A 14,712-nucleotide genomic window follows, 5' to 3' on the forward strand; every position below is an offset into this window, starting at 1 on the left:
ACACCGGAGTTCACCTCACTCATGCTAGGAGATCTCCTCGGCACAGCAGAACGGAAGGGAGTCCTCGTATCTCTACTGGACAAATACCCAATGACAGTTTCCTAGATTCTGTTCCTCTTTACTCCACGGCAGACCCGTACCAAAGACGCGCTGAGGAGGCAGCAGCGCAGAACCGCACGCCTATTTCGCAGATGGAAGTGCGAGGTCGCGTAGCGTCTAGGACAATGGCACCAGCTGCCGCGGAGCGGTCGGACAATCTCCAGAGGTTGGAAGAAACAGCGTCTCAGGAGCTGGGTCGGATCCAGAGACGAGACCAATCCCGACACGCAGGAAACGTGGAACATGAGGTTTTCCTTGTGCCTTTCCTCTTCGCTTCGGCAACTCAGCTGCCCCTTGCCTTCGCCCCTCAGGGCGACCAGCTTTCCGTGATGAGCCCCGGATCCGGTGGTATTGGGCGAAACCCTTCAAGGCGCCAACATCGACAGCAGGCAGCTCACCTGCGTTGTCGCACACGACGAGGGAGCCACTGGCGCTCGGTGTTTAGTTCTGCGAGAGAAAGACGAGCTCAAGGGTGGAGACCCGTGAACGGTCGCGGGCCAGTGAGCCCCGCATGCCTACGAGCCCTGTTTGGGGGCCTTCGTCATCTTGTCCAGCTGACCTTGAAACTTGAGGCAAAAGAGGCGAAGCAGCTACACCAACTGACCCAGCAACTTGATCTCGTCCAGGGTCTTCTTCAACAGAATGCCAAGACACTCCGAGTCTTCAAGCTCTCAGTTGAACTTCCGCACGAGAAGGAGGTAAGAATGATATACTACAACAGAATTGGGTACACTGAGGTGTCGGGGCCACTGTTTTTGCCAGGGCATGAAGCGGGACCGTCGAGGAGAGCCTGCATGGACAGTGTCGATTCCCATATCTGAAAGCCTTAAAATCCGTGCATGAGACTTGTCACCGTCAGTCACGTTTACTTCTTCACTCAATAAAGTGACAGCGAAACATGTCCCCCACAGGCAAAGATTGACTTTGTAAGCGTGTGTTCCCGTTCCCAGCTGTTCCGTGAACGCTTACGAGCTCTCCCGGACGTGCTGCTGCTTTTCAGCTTACTGGCGAGGGACGTTTCGTGAACACACAGCATCGCCCTCGGCATCGCGGTCGTCTCGCGAGCAATAAGGCTTTGCTGCAGCCCCTGAGCCTTCCGCGGCAGTTACCGGTTCTTCAGGTCTTCCATACAAACTTCCCAGTGCACGTTCCTTCGGGATTCTCCGCGGGCGCCTCCTTCACTCATCTTTGCATCCGGTGTCTGCATCGCTTCGTGGCACCTTATTTCACGGCAGCCGAAGGGCGACATACTTATTGCCCAAGTGTCTCCAGCAACCCAGAGGATCGGGAGGCCGCCATGGAGTCGAGCCCCACCTCGTCGGCGGCTTGCCGATGCAGCCGAGTGAGGCGCTCTTTCCGTCGATGCGGGAGATGTTGTGGAGAACGAGGACGAAGAAGCTTGGACGGGCAGCTGGCTTGTCGGAGCGGGGCTCGACAAGACCCGCGCATGGAGGCCTCTAGGAAGGAACGTTACACCCGAGGAGCTGTCAGCGAAACGGGATATTCACAGCTGCCGCAGTCGCGGAAGAGACTGCGTGAGGAGACACATGCAGACGCGACGGAGGAGCCACAAACAGATAAGCTGGCAGGACCGGCTCCAGAAGAACATGGCGACAATGGTGACGCGGAAAGTCCAGAAGCCGGGTTAGACTGGGGCCTTTCACCGTCCCACACTCTTTCGCCTCAGTCGGATACCGGATCGATGTCGTTGCAGAACTCACCAGCTAGCAACGCCAGAGCGGATATATCCGAGCACATACGAAACCTCTTTCCTTCGGCGCAGGAGCCTGGTGAGATGGATCCGCCGCCGGTGATAAGGGGGGAAGGCAGCGAGCACGGAGGATGGGGGTTCGTGCCATCTGTTCATGTTGGTCACCCGACACAATCAACTGAAGCCAGTATGGTAAACGCGCGGATCCAGACCCTTCCTTTTCCTTCCATATGTTCGTCGAAAGCTGAGATGTCAGAAAAGAGAGTTTCTCTTCCCGTCGCGGCCGATACTCAGGAAGATGCCGCGAAATCGAAAGACGACCACATCTGTGAAGCTGGACTCCCAGAGACGAATAATCTGTGGGAGGAGAAAGAGAAATCGCAGGAAGCCGACCGTGTTTCAGGAAGGAGGGGATGCCGTAGGGTTTGTCGACAGGCGCTTCCTTTCCCAGCCTCAGCCTTCAAGCCCTGTCGAGCTTCGGCATACTCTTCTGGCAAATTAGACAGCGCCAAACCACTTTTTCAGCTCCAGCGACTCTTGCATGCAGGACGTGAGACGCTCCAACAAGTCGATCTCCAAGGGGACCCGCCACGCACTTTCTGCTGTCTCCATCCTCAGCTCAAGTTCAACAAGTAAGAGGCAACTGAATGAGAACACAGAGCAGAGACTGTTTTACGCTGGGAACTAAACCGGAAAGTGTCGCGGCACAGATCATTAAACAGTTCGTCTCAGAATCCACGTTCATGCTCGCACGGATACAGGGGAGCACCAAACGCTTCGTTTCCACACATATCCTGAATGATCATCTGCAGGGTGACAGTAATGTCACGACCACTGTATTTTCACGTTCGCCCTTCGTTCCCGTATGCCTTTCCATAACGTGGCGAAACACGGCAACGTCTCAGGGGAATGCGCCAGGAATTGACTGCACAAAAGTGCGAATAACGAACGTGTACACACACAGTCGAAGAAACCAACATACTACTAGTTGTGGTCATTCAGGACACAATACGCTGCTGCGCTAAAGAGGCAGCCCCCGTGACAACGTCCTTACGAGTATTGCCAACGAGGTGAAGCACTGAGTCGTTCGTTTTTGGAGTCGATCCTCCTCTTTCACCTGCGACAGGCGGCTGCAGAGACATAAGGCACCTCTACCCCTGGAGCGGTGGTGTCAACAGGGTGTTTATCTCCGGTGTGACCTGTGTGACTGGCTGCTCTAATTGCATGTCGCCTGGAAGCTAGTTCGAAGCCGCAATGGTTCTTACGGTCAAGGAAGCAACAGTTGACGAATAAATTCGGTCCACGGCCTCGAAGGTGGAGGCATGGCAATGAGGTTTAACATGCGGAAGTGGTGCGTCGCGAACTCTCTGTCAGGCAGAGTGCCGGGGAAGAATCCAAACACACGTTGCTGCATAAACAGCGTATTTCTATGTACCTTTGTCGGTTCGTTGCTTCCTTTGTTCAGCCTCCGCCGACTTTCCCTTGGCTGGACTTGCACGGCGGAGCTTCTTCTTCTGTACTCTCTTCTGCTGCAAGGTCACCTTCCTCAGCTTCGCAAGCTTCAGTTCAGTGGCCCGTCGGGTGGTTCTGGGCTTTCAATGATGCATTTGCAGCTGTACGCGCTTCTAAACAGCCCACCCCCTGTATGTCCTCACCATCCTCCTCTTCCGCGTCCACGTTCGGGAGCGCTCCGCACCTCCGAATCGTGGCGGAACTTCTCCCCTGATGCCAGCAACGGCTTAGCGGCACCCGAAAACTGCACCAGATCGACAGAGGGAGATGTCTGTTTTGGCCGTCCCATAGGGAACGCAACTGAAGACCAATTATCTGAAGTGGGCAGCACTGATAACGGACTATCGGAGCCAAACGAGGTCTGTCACGCAGGAAACGGTCTGTGTACGGAAGCACGGCAACAGGGGGAAAGTGAAGGTAGAGGTGAAAGTCACGAGCTCGAGATGGAAGTCTCATCATCGCGGTCCCGAGAACCAAGCGATTACCGGTCAACAGGAAATGGCGGCCGGGATTATCTGCTTCCAGTCAGGCGTTCCGAGCAAGAGAGCGAAGACGTATGCGTCCGATGTGCAAGAATGCGGGACGGGACCGCCCACGGTGTGTATTTCAAATATGCCGCTCTCGACATTGACTTCGACGCGCTTCTCAAATTTCGCCTCGCACTCAAGCTTCACGGACTCTTCGCCTTCTACAGAGACGAGAGGAATAAACTGAACCTTCTTCATGTGGAAGGTTAGAACCTTGAGAAGAGGGGAAAAACGACTCCTGTTTACTGGGCCATATGGGTTTTTGCGTAAATTTGCACTCGTCATCTTGTCTGCAGCGATAGCCTGATGCTGTAACCCTTTTTACAGTATGATTGCTTCAAGAATTTGTGCCACGTGCAGTTGATCCTTTTCGGGAAAAAGGAAACACCGGTGTGAGTTCCAGTGTTTAAACTCAAGAGGCTACTCCACCCAACACGAAAGGCGGTTGGCCTCCTTTTCCTCTACCGTGAATCTTGTTGTTTCTCAGAATTCGAGACTAAAGCAGGATTGAACTAGCTTCATCGCCTGCGCCGTCTAACAGTATCCTAACGGAACTCGCCAGACGCCAGTATATGGGTTTCCTGAGGCATCCGGTCTACGTCGCTACTGCTTCCTTATATATCTGTGGAAGTGATGGGGCACGCATAGACGTAAAGATCCGTGGGTGTAATGGTATTGTACATACGCACGTGACTAAACAGAGGGACACACAAATTCAAAATTCACAGATCTGTGCATTCATGCAGCAGTGCATAATCTTTCACATTCAGACAGGGAATGCGGGGCACTTGGAAGCCGTTCCGTGGTATTTGTTGCCGCACAAAAATGAATGGATTTCAACCATAATGGAGTTGTTTGCAAAACCATGTGCTGTTTTTTTCAGGATTAACTGACGTCTGTAACAGGGATGCAACCGAGGAAGAGAAAAGCACGGAGAGTCGGCTCGAGAGAAAAAGTGAGACAGGCGTTAATGGCCATTGCTCCTCGCTTCTGGATAGTAGACAAGATGTTCCCCTTTTGCCTCGCCTGTAACTGGCACTCTTACGCGCAGTGTGTTCCAGTCAGCAGTTGCTTTTTTTGACTTAGATGAACAACAAGAGCTACACGCGGGCTCCAAAGGTGACGTTCAGCGGAAAGCTAGTCCCATGTTGAGCTATTGGGGCAACTCGTGTATTCAAGAGAACGGTTCAATTGCCCCTTGACGTCTGTTGGAATGACGTTGACTTTGAAATCTGATTTTCCTTCAGATAGCATGTTTCCAGAAATTCACGCTGTAGCATGTCTAAGAGCGCGACTGTGTTGGCACCCGCCCACGACACCTTTACTTTCTGTGTCTTTTCAAATTCTTCGAGTTTGTCTCCTCATGCTCTCCAATTTGTAATGGTTCCCTGTTGTCTGCACGGATCTTGTTTCAGATGAGTGGCGCCGACGATTTGCCTACCACTACATTCGGACTCCGCCGTTTTCCGTCCAAAATGCATCCGGTCTTTCCTCACGAACCAACGGAATGAGCGCGTCCATCCCCTCTCCGTCAATTTCCCTATGGACACCCGCTCCTTTTCCTTCTCGTCAGCGGTGCCCAACTGAGCAGGCGGTTTTGCGGCGGTTGTCAGGAGATGAAGCTTCTTGTGGGGCATCTCCTAGTTCTTCAGTCGGAGTACCATCCGAGGACCAACCCAGTCTGCAACAGCAACCAGCCTCTCTCTCAAGTGGCTCAGTGAACGCAAGCACTTGCAGTCGAGAACCATATACTACTGCTCGGTCTTCTCGATCTCCACCTGACAACAGCGGCGGCGCTGAAGGACAGGTCGGGGGACAGCCATGGCAAGAGGCAGCGAGCGACGACGTCACCCGTGGCGAAATGGAGACCCGTCGACACGGGAACTCGACCGGGCATCGCCTCACAGAAGAAAAACGACTCTTGGCTGTCTCTCCACATATCAGTCCCACGCAAATCCAGTTTTCACCGAGACAAGAACGTTGCGACTCGCCGCCGTCGCTTGAGACGCACACCTCCCATGAAGGCGCATGTGCTTCGCCGCTCTCCCTTCTTGAATGTGTCTCTCCCTCCGTTGCCTGCAGCCACGAAGCAGTAGGCCACTGCCCAGCCAACGAGCTAAGCCTGTCAGCACGGCGGGGCAATCAACCTCCAGGGCATGTACTGAGTGGTTCATGTTTGAGAGTGCCTCAGGTCACACCATTCCCCACTACTATATTTCCTCCGCCGCAACATCGTGCTGGCCCCATGTTGAGACACACACAACTCCAACAAGTCACCGCAGCTGACGCGCATGCAGGCTCTCTCCTGTGTCATCGGACAACGGCGATGTCGCCAGCAGGAACCTCAGCACATTCTGCGGAGTCAACGGAGAATGACGGTATCATGCCGACAAATGGAGAAGGCACATTGGGGGACACCCATTCGCTGCCTCGCAGGTCTGCTCCGCAGTCAGAACGCTGCCATATCCTAGGATCAAGACACGACGACGAACTGTCCCTGACTCGTTTTGACTCACTTGTGGGAGTTGCGAAAGGGGGGCGTGTGTCTGTAAGGCACACAGAGGCGACATCGGTTCATCCTTTGGTCTTGCCAACCCCCGCTCGACGAGCAAATTCACCCGACACTCTCGGTGCATCGAATGAGATGACAATTCATGAACCATCGATAGCGCACCAATCGAATGGACCCGAATCAGACGTGAGGATAACTTCGCCTTCATGCTCTTTGCCAAGCGCGGGCCAAGACCTGGCGGGAGACTCCCCCACACCAGAAGGTTCTACTGGAGATGAGCAGCCTTCTGAACCCAACTGCCTGTTTCCCACCGTTGGGCCATCGATGACCGGTCGAGATCTATTCTTGCTGGAAATGTGGCTTGCACCTGAGTTGTGTCGAGACCTACAGCCACCCTCCACGCTCAGTCAACTGCGAAGGCAGTTGCTGAACTTGTGGGAAGAGCAATTGACGCCGGAGCAACGGGAGGTGTACAATGAAGTGATTGTACGGAGGTATACCGAAGAAAGGCAAGGTGTAGAGGAGTGGAAATTTGAGAACTCCCCTCCTTGGTGGAAGGCTGGATATTAAATTGCCGCGTCTATTTACGACTGGGGGCAGTGTCATGCAGATGGCTGAGCAGAGGATGGACCGGCAGAGTGTGAGCGCGGATCTTGCAGCTCAGTCTCACGATATGAACAGAAACATTTGACGGGATTGTTTGCAGCAAACACATTGCTGGCGAATACAGGTTTTGGGAGAATAGGAAAGCGGCAGAGTTCCAACGAACGAGAGAGTCATCCTGTTTAAGACTAGTGGGATACTCTTTTCGGGCATTACACTCGTGCCACCGTTCATGTTTGTGGCCACTGGAAGATGCCGCCACGAAGCTCCTAGACTCGGTCGCGAGTTCGCCACATCGATGTGAGAATTCGCGATTCGAAGATGTTCGGAGTCGTTTCTTGCATGGACCAAAGAACAAGCCTACTTGAATGTCTCCTGATTCCCTTGGGGATCAGCGTACATGATTTGGATATCAGTTCAGAAATAACAACATACGGTGACACGAGGAAAATTCCGGAGGCCAGGTGGGGATCGACGTTTTTCCACCCCTTGGATTAAAATGCGGCATCGAACTCAGTTGATCCTTTGGTGATGGCTCAGCGTGCATGTTCTACCAGGTGGAACACATTGCCATTCGGAGTTGCACTCTGAGGATGTTATGATCCTCCAAGGGATTAATAACTCATCTCGAAACAACATTTTGTCACGAGCTTAGTGGCACTCCACGGAAATAGGCCGCCTCCGTAAGGTTCCCGGCAATGCTGCCAGACGCCCGCAAAAAGACCACACGCAGGAACGTGATGCAACATAGCAGTACTCCGTGCTAACATATCCTGAATGCATACGCCTTGGTAAAACGTTTAGTCATAGGCGGCTCAACGAGCCTCCATTATCGTCGGATACCATTTAATTTACGGTATTGAGCGCTGCGAAACAAGTTAAGGGCTCATGGGGCCAGATTAAATCGTGGAAAATCACACCACACTTGTGGCATCACTTGCGAATCACATGCACCTCGATTTGCCAGTAACACGGCAATTCCTTTGAAAACACAGACACTCTCTTTCACCCGACAATGCCCCACAACCACTGGGCAGCAATTGGTGAATTACACGCCCAGGAATTCCCGACAAGAATCTTTACTTGACGAAGATGGATGGTCGGTGCCATCCTGCCATCGTCACCGAGAAAAAAACACATTATGAGTAAATAGAGTTTACTCGAGGAAAATTCCGCTTGTGTGTTTTACAGCTTTAGCTTGCTCGCAAGACTGCACAATAAAGGGCAGCTCAAAAACGGATGTTTTTCGGACTTGGGGCCATACAATATGCGCGGGAAACGATTCATTATATAACCTCCGCAGCAATATGACCTGAATGACCACGACTTGGTAAAACACTGCTTTTGTGTAGCTGAACGAGTGCCCCCTGCAGTGGGATGGCCGTCCCTGATAATATATGGAGAGTTGTGGAAAACAAATGAAGACGTGTGTTGAACTGTAGTCCCTAGTGCAGTCCGTAACGCCAGATCTGTGGCAGCTGAAAAAAAACGATACCATCATGCTTTCCAGTAACGTCGGGATCCATGTGAAGCACAGTGCCCTGGTCAACTAGGACCTGGCAGCACTTTCATTTGTTTCTGCAGCCATATCCAAAGTCTTCAGCTTGTCGTCGTAAGCGGCACGTTGGAACAGCATTACCTGTTCCAGTTGTTTCGTGATGTCGGGCATAACATCTGTGTGAGCATCTTTCAAAGCTTCGTATAAATCTGCAGGGCCGTACAACGCAGGTTCGGACAAGGAAACAAGGAAGTGGAAATGGAGGCACTTCGGTGAACCTGGGGAGCATCCATCTGATCAGGGTGCTCTGTGGCCCATGCGGGATGTACAGCATTCCACCTTTAAAACGAATAGTGCTCAGTCTAGAGGCACATTCGTTCCTAAATGCGTACGTTGATATGTGTCTCGCGATAGTATCACGTTACAGACCTTTTGTACGCCAGATGTTTACGGACGATTCGTTAGCATGCTTTGTGGGCACTGAAGATGCTGTAACGAACAAACGGTTGCCCTCAGTAGAACTACCTGTAACTGTCACTGCTTCAGAAAACCCTTGAGATGCAACGCATTCTTCTTTGAGTAACGAAGCTCGAGTGGGAGAAAACACTGATACCTTGTATCACAGAAGATTCTGTGTGATATGTACTCGGATTGAATTCTGGGAAGGTACTGGGTCTCGTGTGGTGACAATTTCATGCCCATGCCCACCTTCAACGACGGCCGTTGTTGTTTTTGCTGCTGTGCCACTTAGATGGAGCACCGTAGCTGTGCCACCAGAGTGTATATCGCCTTACTTGCTATTGAAGAGTGAGGGAAAAGGCCACGAATAAAGGGTGCGGCGCAGCGCGAACCCCACCCAAAGTCTTTGAACTTGCCAGCCAGCAGAGTTATCATGCAGTAGTACACGGAATCGTGGATGACGAGAGGAGCTCTTGTTATGGCATTGTTCCACGAAATATCAGAAATGCTGACTTCGTGCTCTGCATCCTCGATGGAATGACGGAGTGCCCATGACAGACCAAGATACAGGGGAGGGCCCTGAGGAGCAGGCACCTCTGCGCGAAAGAGTTGCCCGACCGGTAACTTGATAATCGGCCCCGTCGTCAGATGTGCACCACCAACTGCATCAATCTTACTAAACAAGGTATCTAAATCTGAATAGAGAGTCCAACAGGATACACCATCCTTTTTCATTCGCTTGAACGCCTGTTCGTCTGCCATCTGTGCAAACAATCAAAGTGGACAAAAACTAGTACCCAGGGGATTCAGTCTCGATCCAAGAAGTCGGTCACATGGCTGCCCAAACATATGTATCTGTGAAAATCTGTTCAGCTGTTTTTTTGGGGGAAGCAGGAAAGCCACCAGGTGAGGCAGAGCTCGACACATTGACACATAGTCTTCCTGTGGAATGCCAAAGGTTAGCCGCTGTTTCTTTGGAATCACACCCAGTTCACAGCAGTTGACCCCGAAACGATTAGGGAATCGTTCGCGTAAAATCTATCTTGGGCAACAGGCACTGTCATCGATAAGTTATCAGCGGACACAAAACACCTGCGTGTGTCGCCACAGTCTGACGCAGACTGCGTGCATCGAAGAGGCGTGTCGGGCTGCTTGAAACTGATAAGAACTTACCGGTGGCGACCCAAATCCGGCGCAGCGTATCTTCACTTTACGACGTTTTATTTCTTCAGTCAAATGCTTCGACAAGAACCAAGCGAGAAAAGAGGCCAGAGCTCCACCTGTAGAGTGACCGACGATTAGAATGGTGAACGGCACAAGGCCGCGGTATGCAGGGAGGATTGTGGTTTTCAGCCTTTCGAGAAAGTTTGTGGCAGGCCCACGCAAGACGTTATGGAAAAAAGCATTCAATCCTTCATGGACCAGTCCTTCACCAGCTTGTGCTAGGAACGTGTCGGTCCTTGGGCCGTTCATGAACAACGCAGTCCATTCCTGCAGTTCATGGTAAGACAACAAACCAGCGCTCATCATTCGTTAGCACATCAATCAAAAAAAGCATTATGTGGAGGTCGTTTGAAACTGCATGAGTTTGCGGGTGCTTGTTGGCGACGGTTGTAATGCACCACTAGGGTCAACGCACCAATATGTTTTCCTCACACAGTGTCCGGCTAGTCACCAACACGAGTGCCTTGTCACAACAATCAGGGGACTGCAGGGGAATCAAAAATGTGTATTCGCTCTCCTCTTCCCCGATTCCATTTCAGATCTCTCCATGAAGCCAGAAAAATGACGAAACACTAACGCGACGCGTTATGAGAGAGCCCACAGCACGCCTAAATACACCTCTTACCTTCGAATATTTGGGGCCCCTCAGCAAAAACAGGCAGTCCACATCAGTCGACGGGACATCAATCTTGGGTGCTCGCAGCTTTTGATCTCGCATCAGAATTGCTGCAAATGGAGAGGCGACCGGCGCTTGGACTGTCGAAGTACGGAAGCACCGATCAGCGTTGACTGGAGGCAGAGTTCCAGGTGATGCAGCGTCTAATGATGAGTAGGGTCCTTCATAAATCCAGTTCGGGATAGTTTTCCGGTGGCGACCTCGGCGTACGACTTTATCCCCAACATTTACCCCGTACTTCTGGAGGATGGGGGCGGCAATGGGACTTATTTCAAAATCGCTGGTGTGGACAGGAACTGAACGATAAGCGGATTGAACAATTAGACAGAAAAACGACAGTAAGAGACCAAGTGACTCGAGTCAAAATTCTTTTCACCAACAGACAAAAACTGATGCGTTGATAGTTGTAACCGCTTTCAGGACGTGGCACCGTTGTCCCGAACACCCTCTACAGGTATCTGTCACCTCAAAAAATGCTTTTGTTTTGCGGCATTCTACTTAGCAATTGTTGAACCGTGAACGCTTCAGTAAAACAGGCACTTTGCAGGACGGATGGAAATGATGGTAGTTTTCTACTGCATACCCCTGTTCTTCCAGGCATGCGTAGCGAAGGCAAACAATCCAACATAGAACAGTGTTGAGTTGACGCGGCTTTTCGATGACCCAGAAACGCCTCTTACAAAGATACGTGGCAGTGAGAATTCGAATACTGGCTCACCGTATTCACTGTATGAAGGCACCACAAGCGCATCGACGACCCATGGCCGTGGAAACACATTCGCGGGATCCAGCTGGGCGTAGGCGTCGACGCGTTCACCGAGGCCTATCATAATATCCATCAACTGCAGCGCCGAAGCCAATGTCTTCAGGAGTTCTTTCTGCCACCCATTGCCTCCCTGCGGCGACAATCTCGGATCTAGACTGAATGCTCCTACAGGCGCATCAAGCGGCATGCGCATGAATGCGCCATTTGCTTTAAGATACGTCACAGCCGGGTTCGCTGCCTGCGAGATGTCGCCAACCTGGAATTTGCCTGTCACTGCGGCCTCTTCGGATAGAGTGGGCTGGCACATGAGAACTGAATACGAACACAGAGAACAGAACACTACAACCACGACTTACATCGATAATCGGTTAGATTCAAATTCACAGCCAGGCTCGTTTCGGACGAAGATATATGGCCTCCGGAGCACACCACGAGATAAATCAAGTGTTTGTGCGGTTCGACACATCCCAGTAATGCTGGCGTGCCGGAAGCCTTGGGTGTGTTATCCTATGGCGTAACTTTACATCTTTGCGTGGCCGACAAGCACATTACACCTGGCAACAGACGTCTTGCACGCTGCTGTCTCGGCTTTCGCTCGTATATAGAATCCCACTAGATTCTCGACGACGCTGACTGCCTGCAGACTATGGAACTGCGTAGCACCGTTTTAACCAACCGTGTAGTTATCATTCGTAAGCAATGACAGGACTCATCTACACCAAGGATCCACAATGTTCATCTCGCAGTGAATAAAGCAGCCATTCGTCTTCTACGCAAACACCAGCTCCACGCGAGTAATTGGGGACTCTACTGTTTGCTGATTCCAAGCTAACGCTGTCAGAAGCTGAGCTCTGCCATTCCATTTGTAAACCTATGCTTCACTTATTGGACTATATCAAGTGGGAGGAGAGGGCGCAGAGCCAGACCTACAGGATCTCATGATGTGAGGAAGAACTCCAGAAAATGACCTTTCTCTTCTTGTTATATCGGCAACAACTTTCTCGATGTCTTCCGTTTCTCGGCTTTCTCGGAACTGAGACTTCAATGCGCGCCTGACCGCTCGGCGTATCTTCTTGAACGTGAATCCTCGCCCCATTGTTTTTAGAAAATCTGCAAGTTTTCTTCGGGTTGGCGTGGGCCCAGGCGACCCTTTCTCGTTTCTATGCTTGCTGATTTCATTAGTGTGATCCTCGGCGATGGAGAGAAGCGCTTTCACAACGCAACCTCCCTCGTATGGACGAGGCAGGTACTTCCGGAATAAGACCGAAGGATGAAAACCTTGACACGCTTCCTGAAATATGAAGGCCAGAGGATTGAAACCCCCCTCGTTTCCAAATTTCGTCATGTCGACCAGACACGTCGCCGCCCCCACTGAGCCTGGTTCGCTTCCTTGCACTGTAGAAGCAGGAGCCTTTGCAAACGACGTCGGCAGCGAAACCATTGTTTGTCCTAATTTTTGTTGGTCTCCTTCCTCAGCTAACACTGTCTCGCCGGTCTGTTCCGTAAGGCGGTAACCCTGAGGTACAGAAACATAGGGCGACAACGGCTCCTCCACCTGCGCTTCCTTGATAGGCTCTCTTTCTTGGCCCCCCGTACCACGGAACCGTCTAGCGCGATAGCCACCTCTTCGAGATCTATTTATCTCACCAAGCCTCCCAAGAAAGATCTTGTTTTGAGTAATCCGCACACGTCGTCGCCGAGTCTCACGTTGGTCACTACTGGAGCCTCCAGCAACGTCAGTCTCCCCACCAACTGCGCCTCTCTTGGATTCACGTCTGCGTTTTCTCACAGCCCTTCTATTACCCACCCTCCTGCGCCAACCAAGGCCTCGTTTCTTCTTCCTGGAGGCGGCTGATTCTTCGGCATCATCATCGACACGTGCCTGTACAGCAGCTTCAGCATCCCTTCTTACCCTCCCTCTCAGGGTCCTCCAGCTACGTTTTAGCGACATCCTCCTCTTCCGCAGGCGCCTCCTCACCCGCCTCGACCCCAGTTTCTTCTCCCCGGTGGCATCCGAATCTTCGGTATCGCCGTCGATACCTGCTTCTGCATTAATATCTGACCCAACTTCCTTTCCACTTTGTCCGGGGCGCCGTTTATGCCTAAATCCCCGCCTTGTCGGGCTTGACCGAGAAAGTTTCCCGTTGGTGTCTCCGGATGAGTCCACGTCACTGGCTAACGGGCCAACGTCAGCAGCCTCATCATCCGCTTTTGTCGTGGACTCTGGTGCTCCTTTCGTCCCCTTCTGTGGCTCATCCAGGCCATTCTTTATCCCCTCAACTGCCGGTTCATCCTCCAACGTGCCGCCCGATGTTGTTGAAGCGACATCGTCACTCGTACCTCCTCCAACATTTTCGCTACCCCCATTCACACCTTTCACGGCTTCTATATCACCTTCGCTCTCCTCCTGAGACTTGTCCGAGGGCTGCTGGTCTCCATTGGCGGCTGCCTCACCCTCCGCGATGCCGTCCGTTGCTCCTGGAGAGTTAGCGCCCGTGTCTGGAGTCTCACCCGTGGCGGATGGACCCGACGATGATACTGTTTCTTGATGAGATGCTGGAGCGGTGTTCGTATCGTGGTTCTCTTCGGCCGATTCCTCTTGCTGTGGCGCCGGAGTCGTGCTGGTGGCAGCAGCGTCGTTGACTTGTTTGTCTTCTGCGCCCGCTGTCGTAGCCTGGACTTGGAGGAGAGCTCTTCCTTTAGCCTCGTCTCTTGAGTCCCCTTTGTTCAGCTTGTGACCGATGCTGGTATTTCGGTCAATCTGTTCGGCCCCCCCCGCATGTCTGCTGCTCGCGGTGTTGGGCCAGAGTTGGGCGGCGGTATGGCTGTTCCCTGACGACACGTGGTAACACGAAGTTTCGACACACAGGAGAAAGAAACATAAGCACGGCGCTAGGAGCAACCGTGGAACTCCAAATCGTGTCCACTTGGGACGACCATCAGCAGAAATCCCCATCGGTAGCAATGGCCTTGTCTGCTGCAACATACTAGACAACGGCAACTAGCTTTAACTAGCTGGCGATCCGCACGTTTTAGCCGTACGCCTGCGCCAGGAAAAGAGGCTTCAAGACACTATATGTCCCTTCCACAACCATCCGTATTTCTCAACAAAACACAGAAGGCAT

General features: G+C 52.2%; 3 protein-coding genes across 3 annotated transcripts; 2 read left to right on the forward strand and 1 right to left on the reverse strand.

The window, feature by feature from the left end:
* Positions 1-3,132: 3,132 nt before the first annotated feature.
* TGME49_254310 (hypothetical protein) lies at positions 3,133-4,059 on the forward strand (the record flags this gene model as incomplete). The annotated part of the gene is made up of 1 exon (XM_002369444.1): positions 3,133-4,059. One exon carries the CDS (start codon positions 3,133-3,135, stop codon positions 4,057-4,059), a length of 927 nt encoding a protein of 308 aa, XP_002369485.1.
* A 1,297-nt stretch (positions 4,060-5,356) lies between these two features.
* Positions 5,357-7,056, forward strand: TGME49_254320 (hypothetical protein; the record flags this gene model as incomplete). The annotated part of the gene is made up of 1 exon (XM_002369445.2): positions 5,357-7,056. One exon carries the CDS (start codon positions 5,357-5,359, stop codon positions 6,929-6,931), a length of 1,575 nt encoding a protein of 524 aa, XP_002369486.1. The 3' UTR covers positions 6,932-7,056.
* A 1,457-nt stretch (positions 7,057-8,513) lies between these two features.
* TGME49_254330 (lipase) lies at positions 8,514-14,573 on the reverse strand (the record flags this gene model as incomplete). The annotated part of the gene is made up of 6 exons (XM_018781050.1): positions 8,514-8,671; positions 9,257-9,683; positions 10,095-10,412; positions 10,771-11,117; positions 11,540-11,899; positions 12,518-14,573. The coding sequence occupies 6 exons, from the start codon at positions 14,571-14,573 to the stop codon at positions 8,514-8,516; spliced, it is 3,666 nt and encodes a 1,221-aa protein (XP_018638141.1).
* Positions 14,574-14,712: the final 139 nt, after the last annotated feature.

This window comes from Toxoplasma gondii, chromosome III, assembly GCF_000006565.2.
Source record: "Toxoplasma gondii ME49 chromosome III, whole genome shotgun sequence".
Taxonomy (NCBI): Eukaryota; Apicomplexa; class Conoidasida; order Eucoccidiorida; family Sarcocystidae; genus Toxoplasma; species Toxoplasma gondii.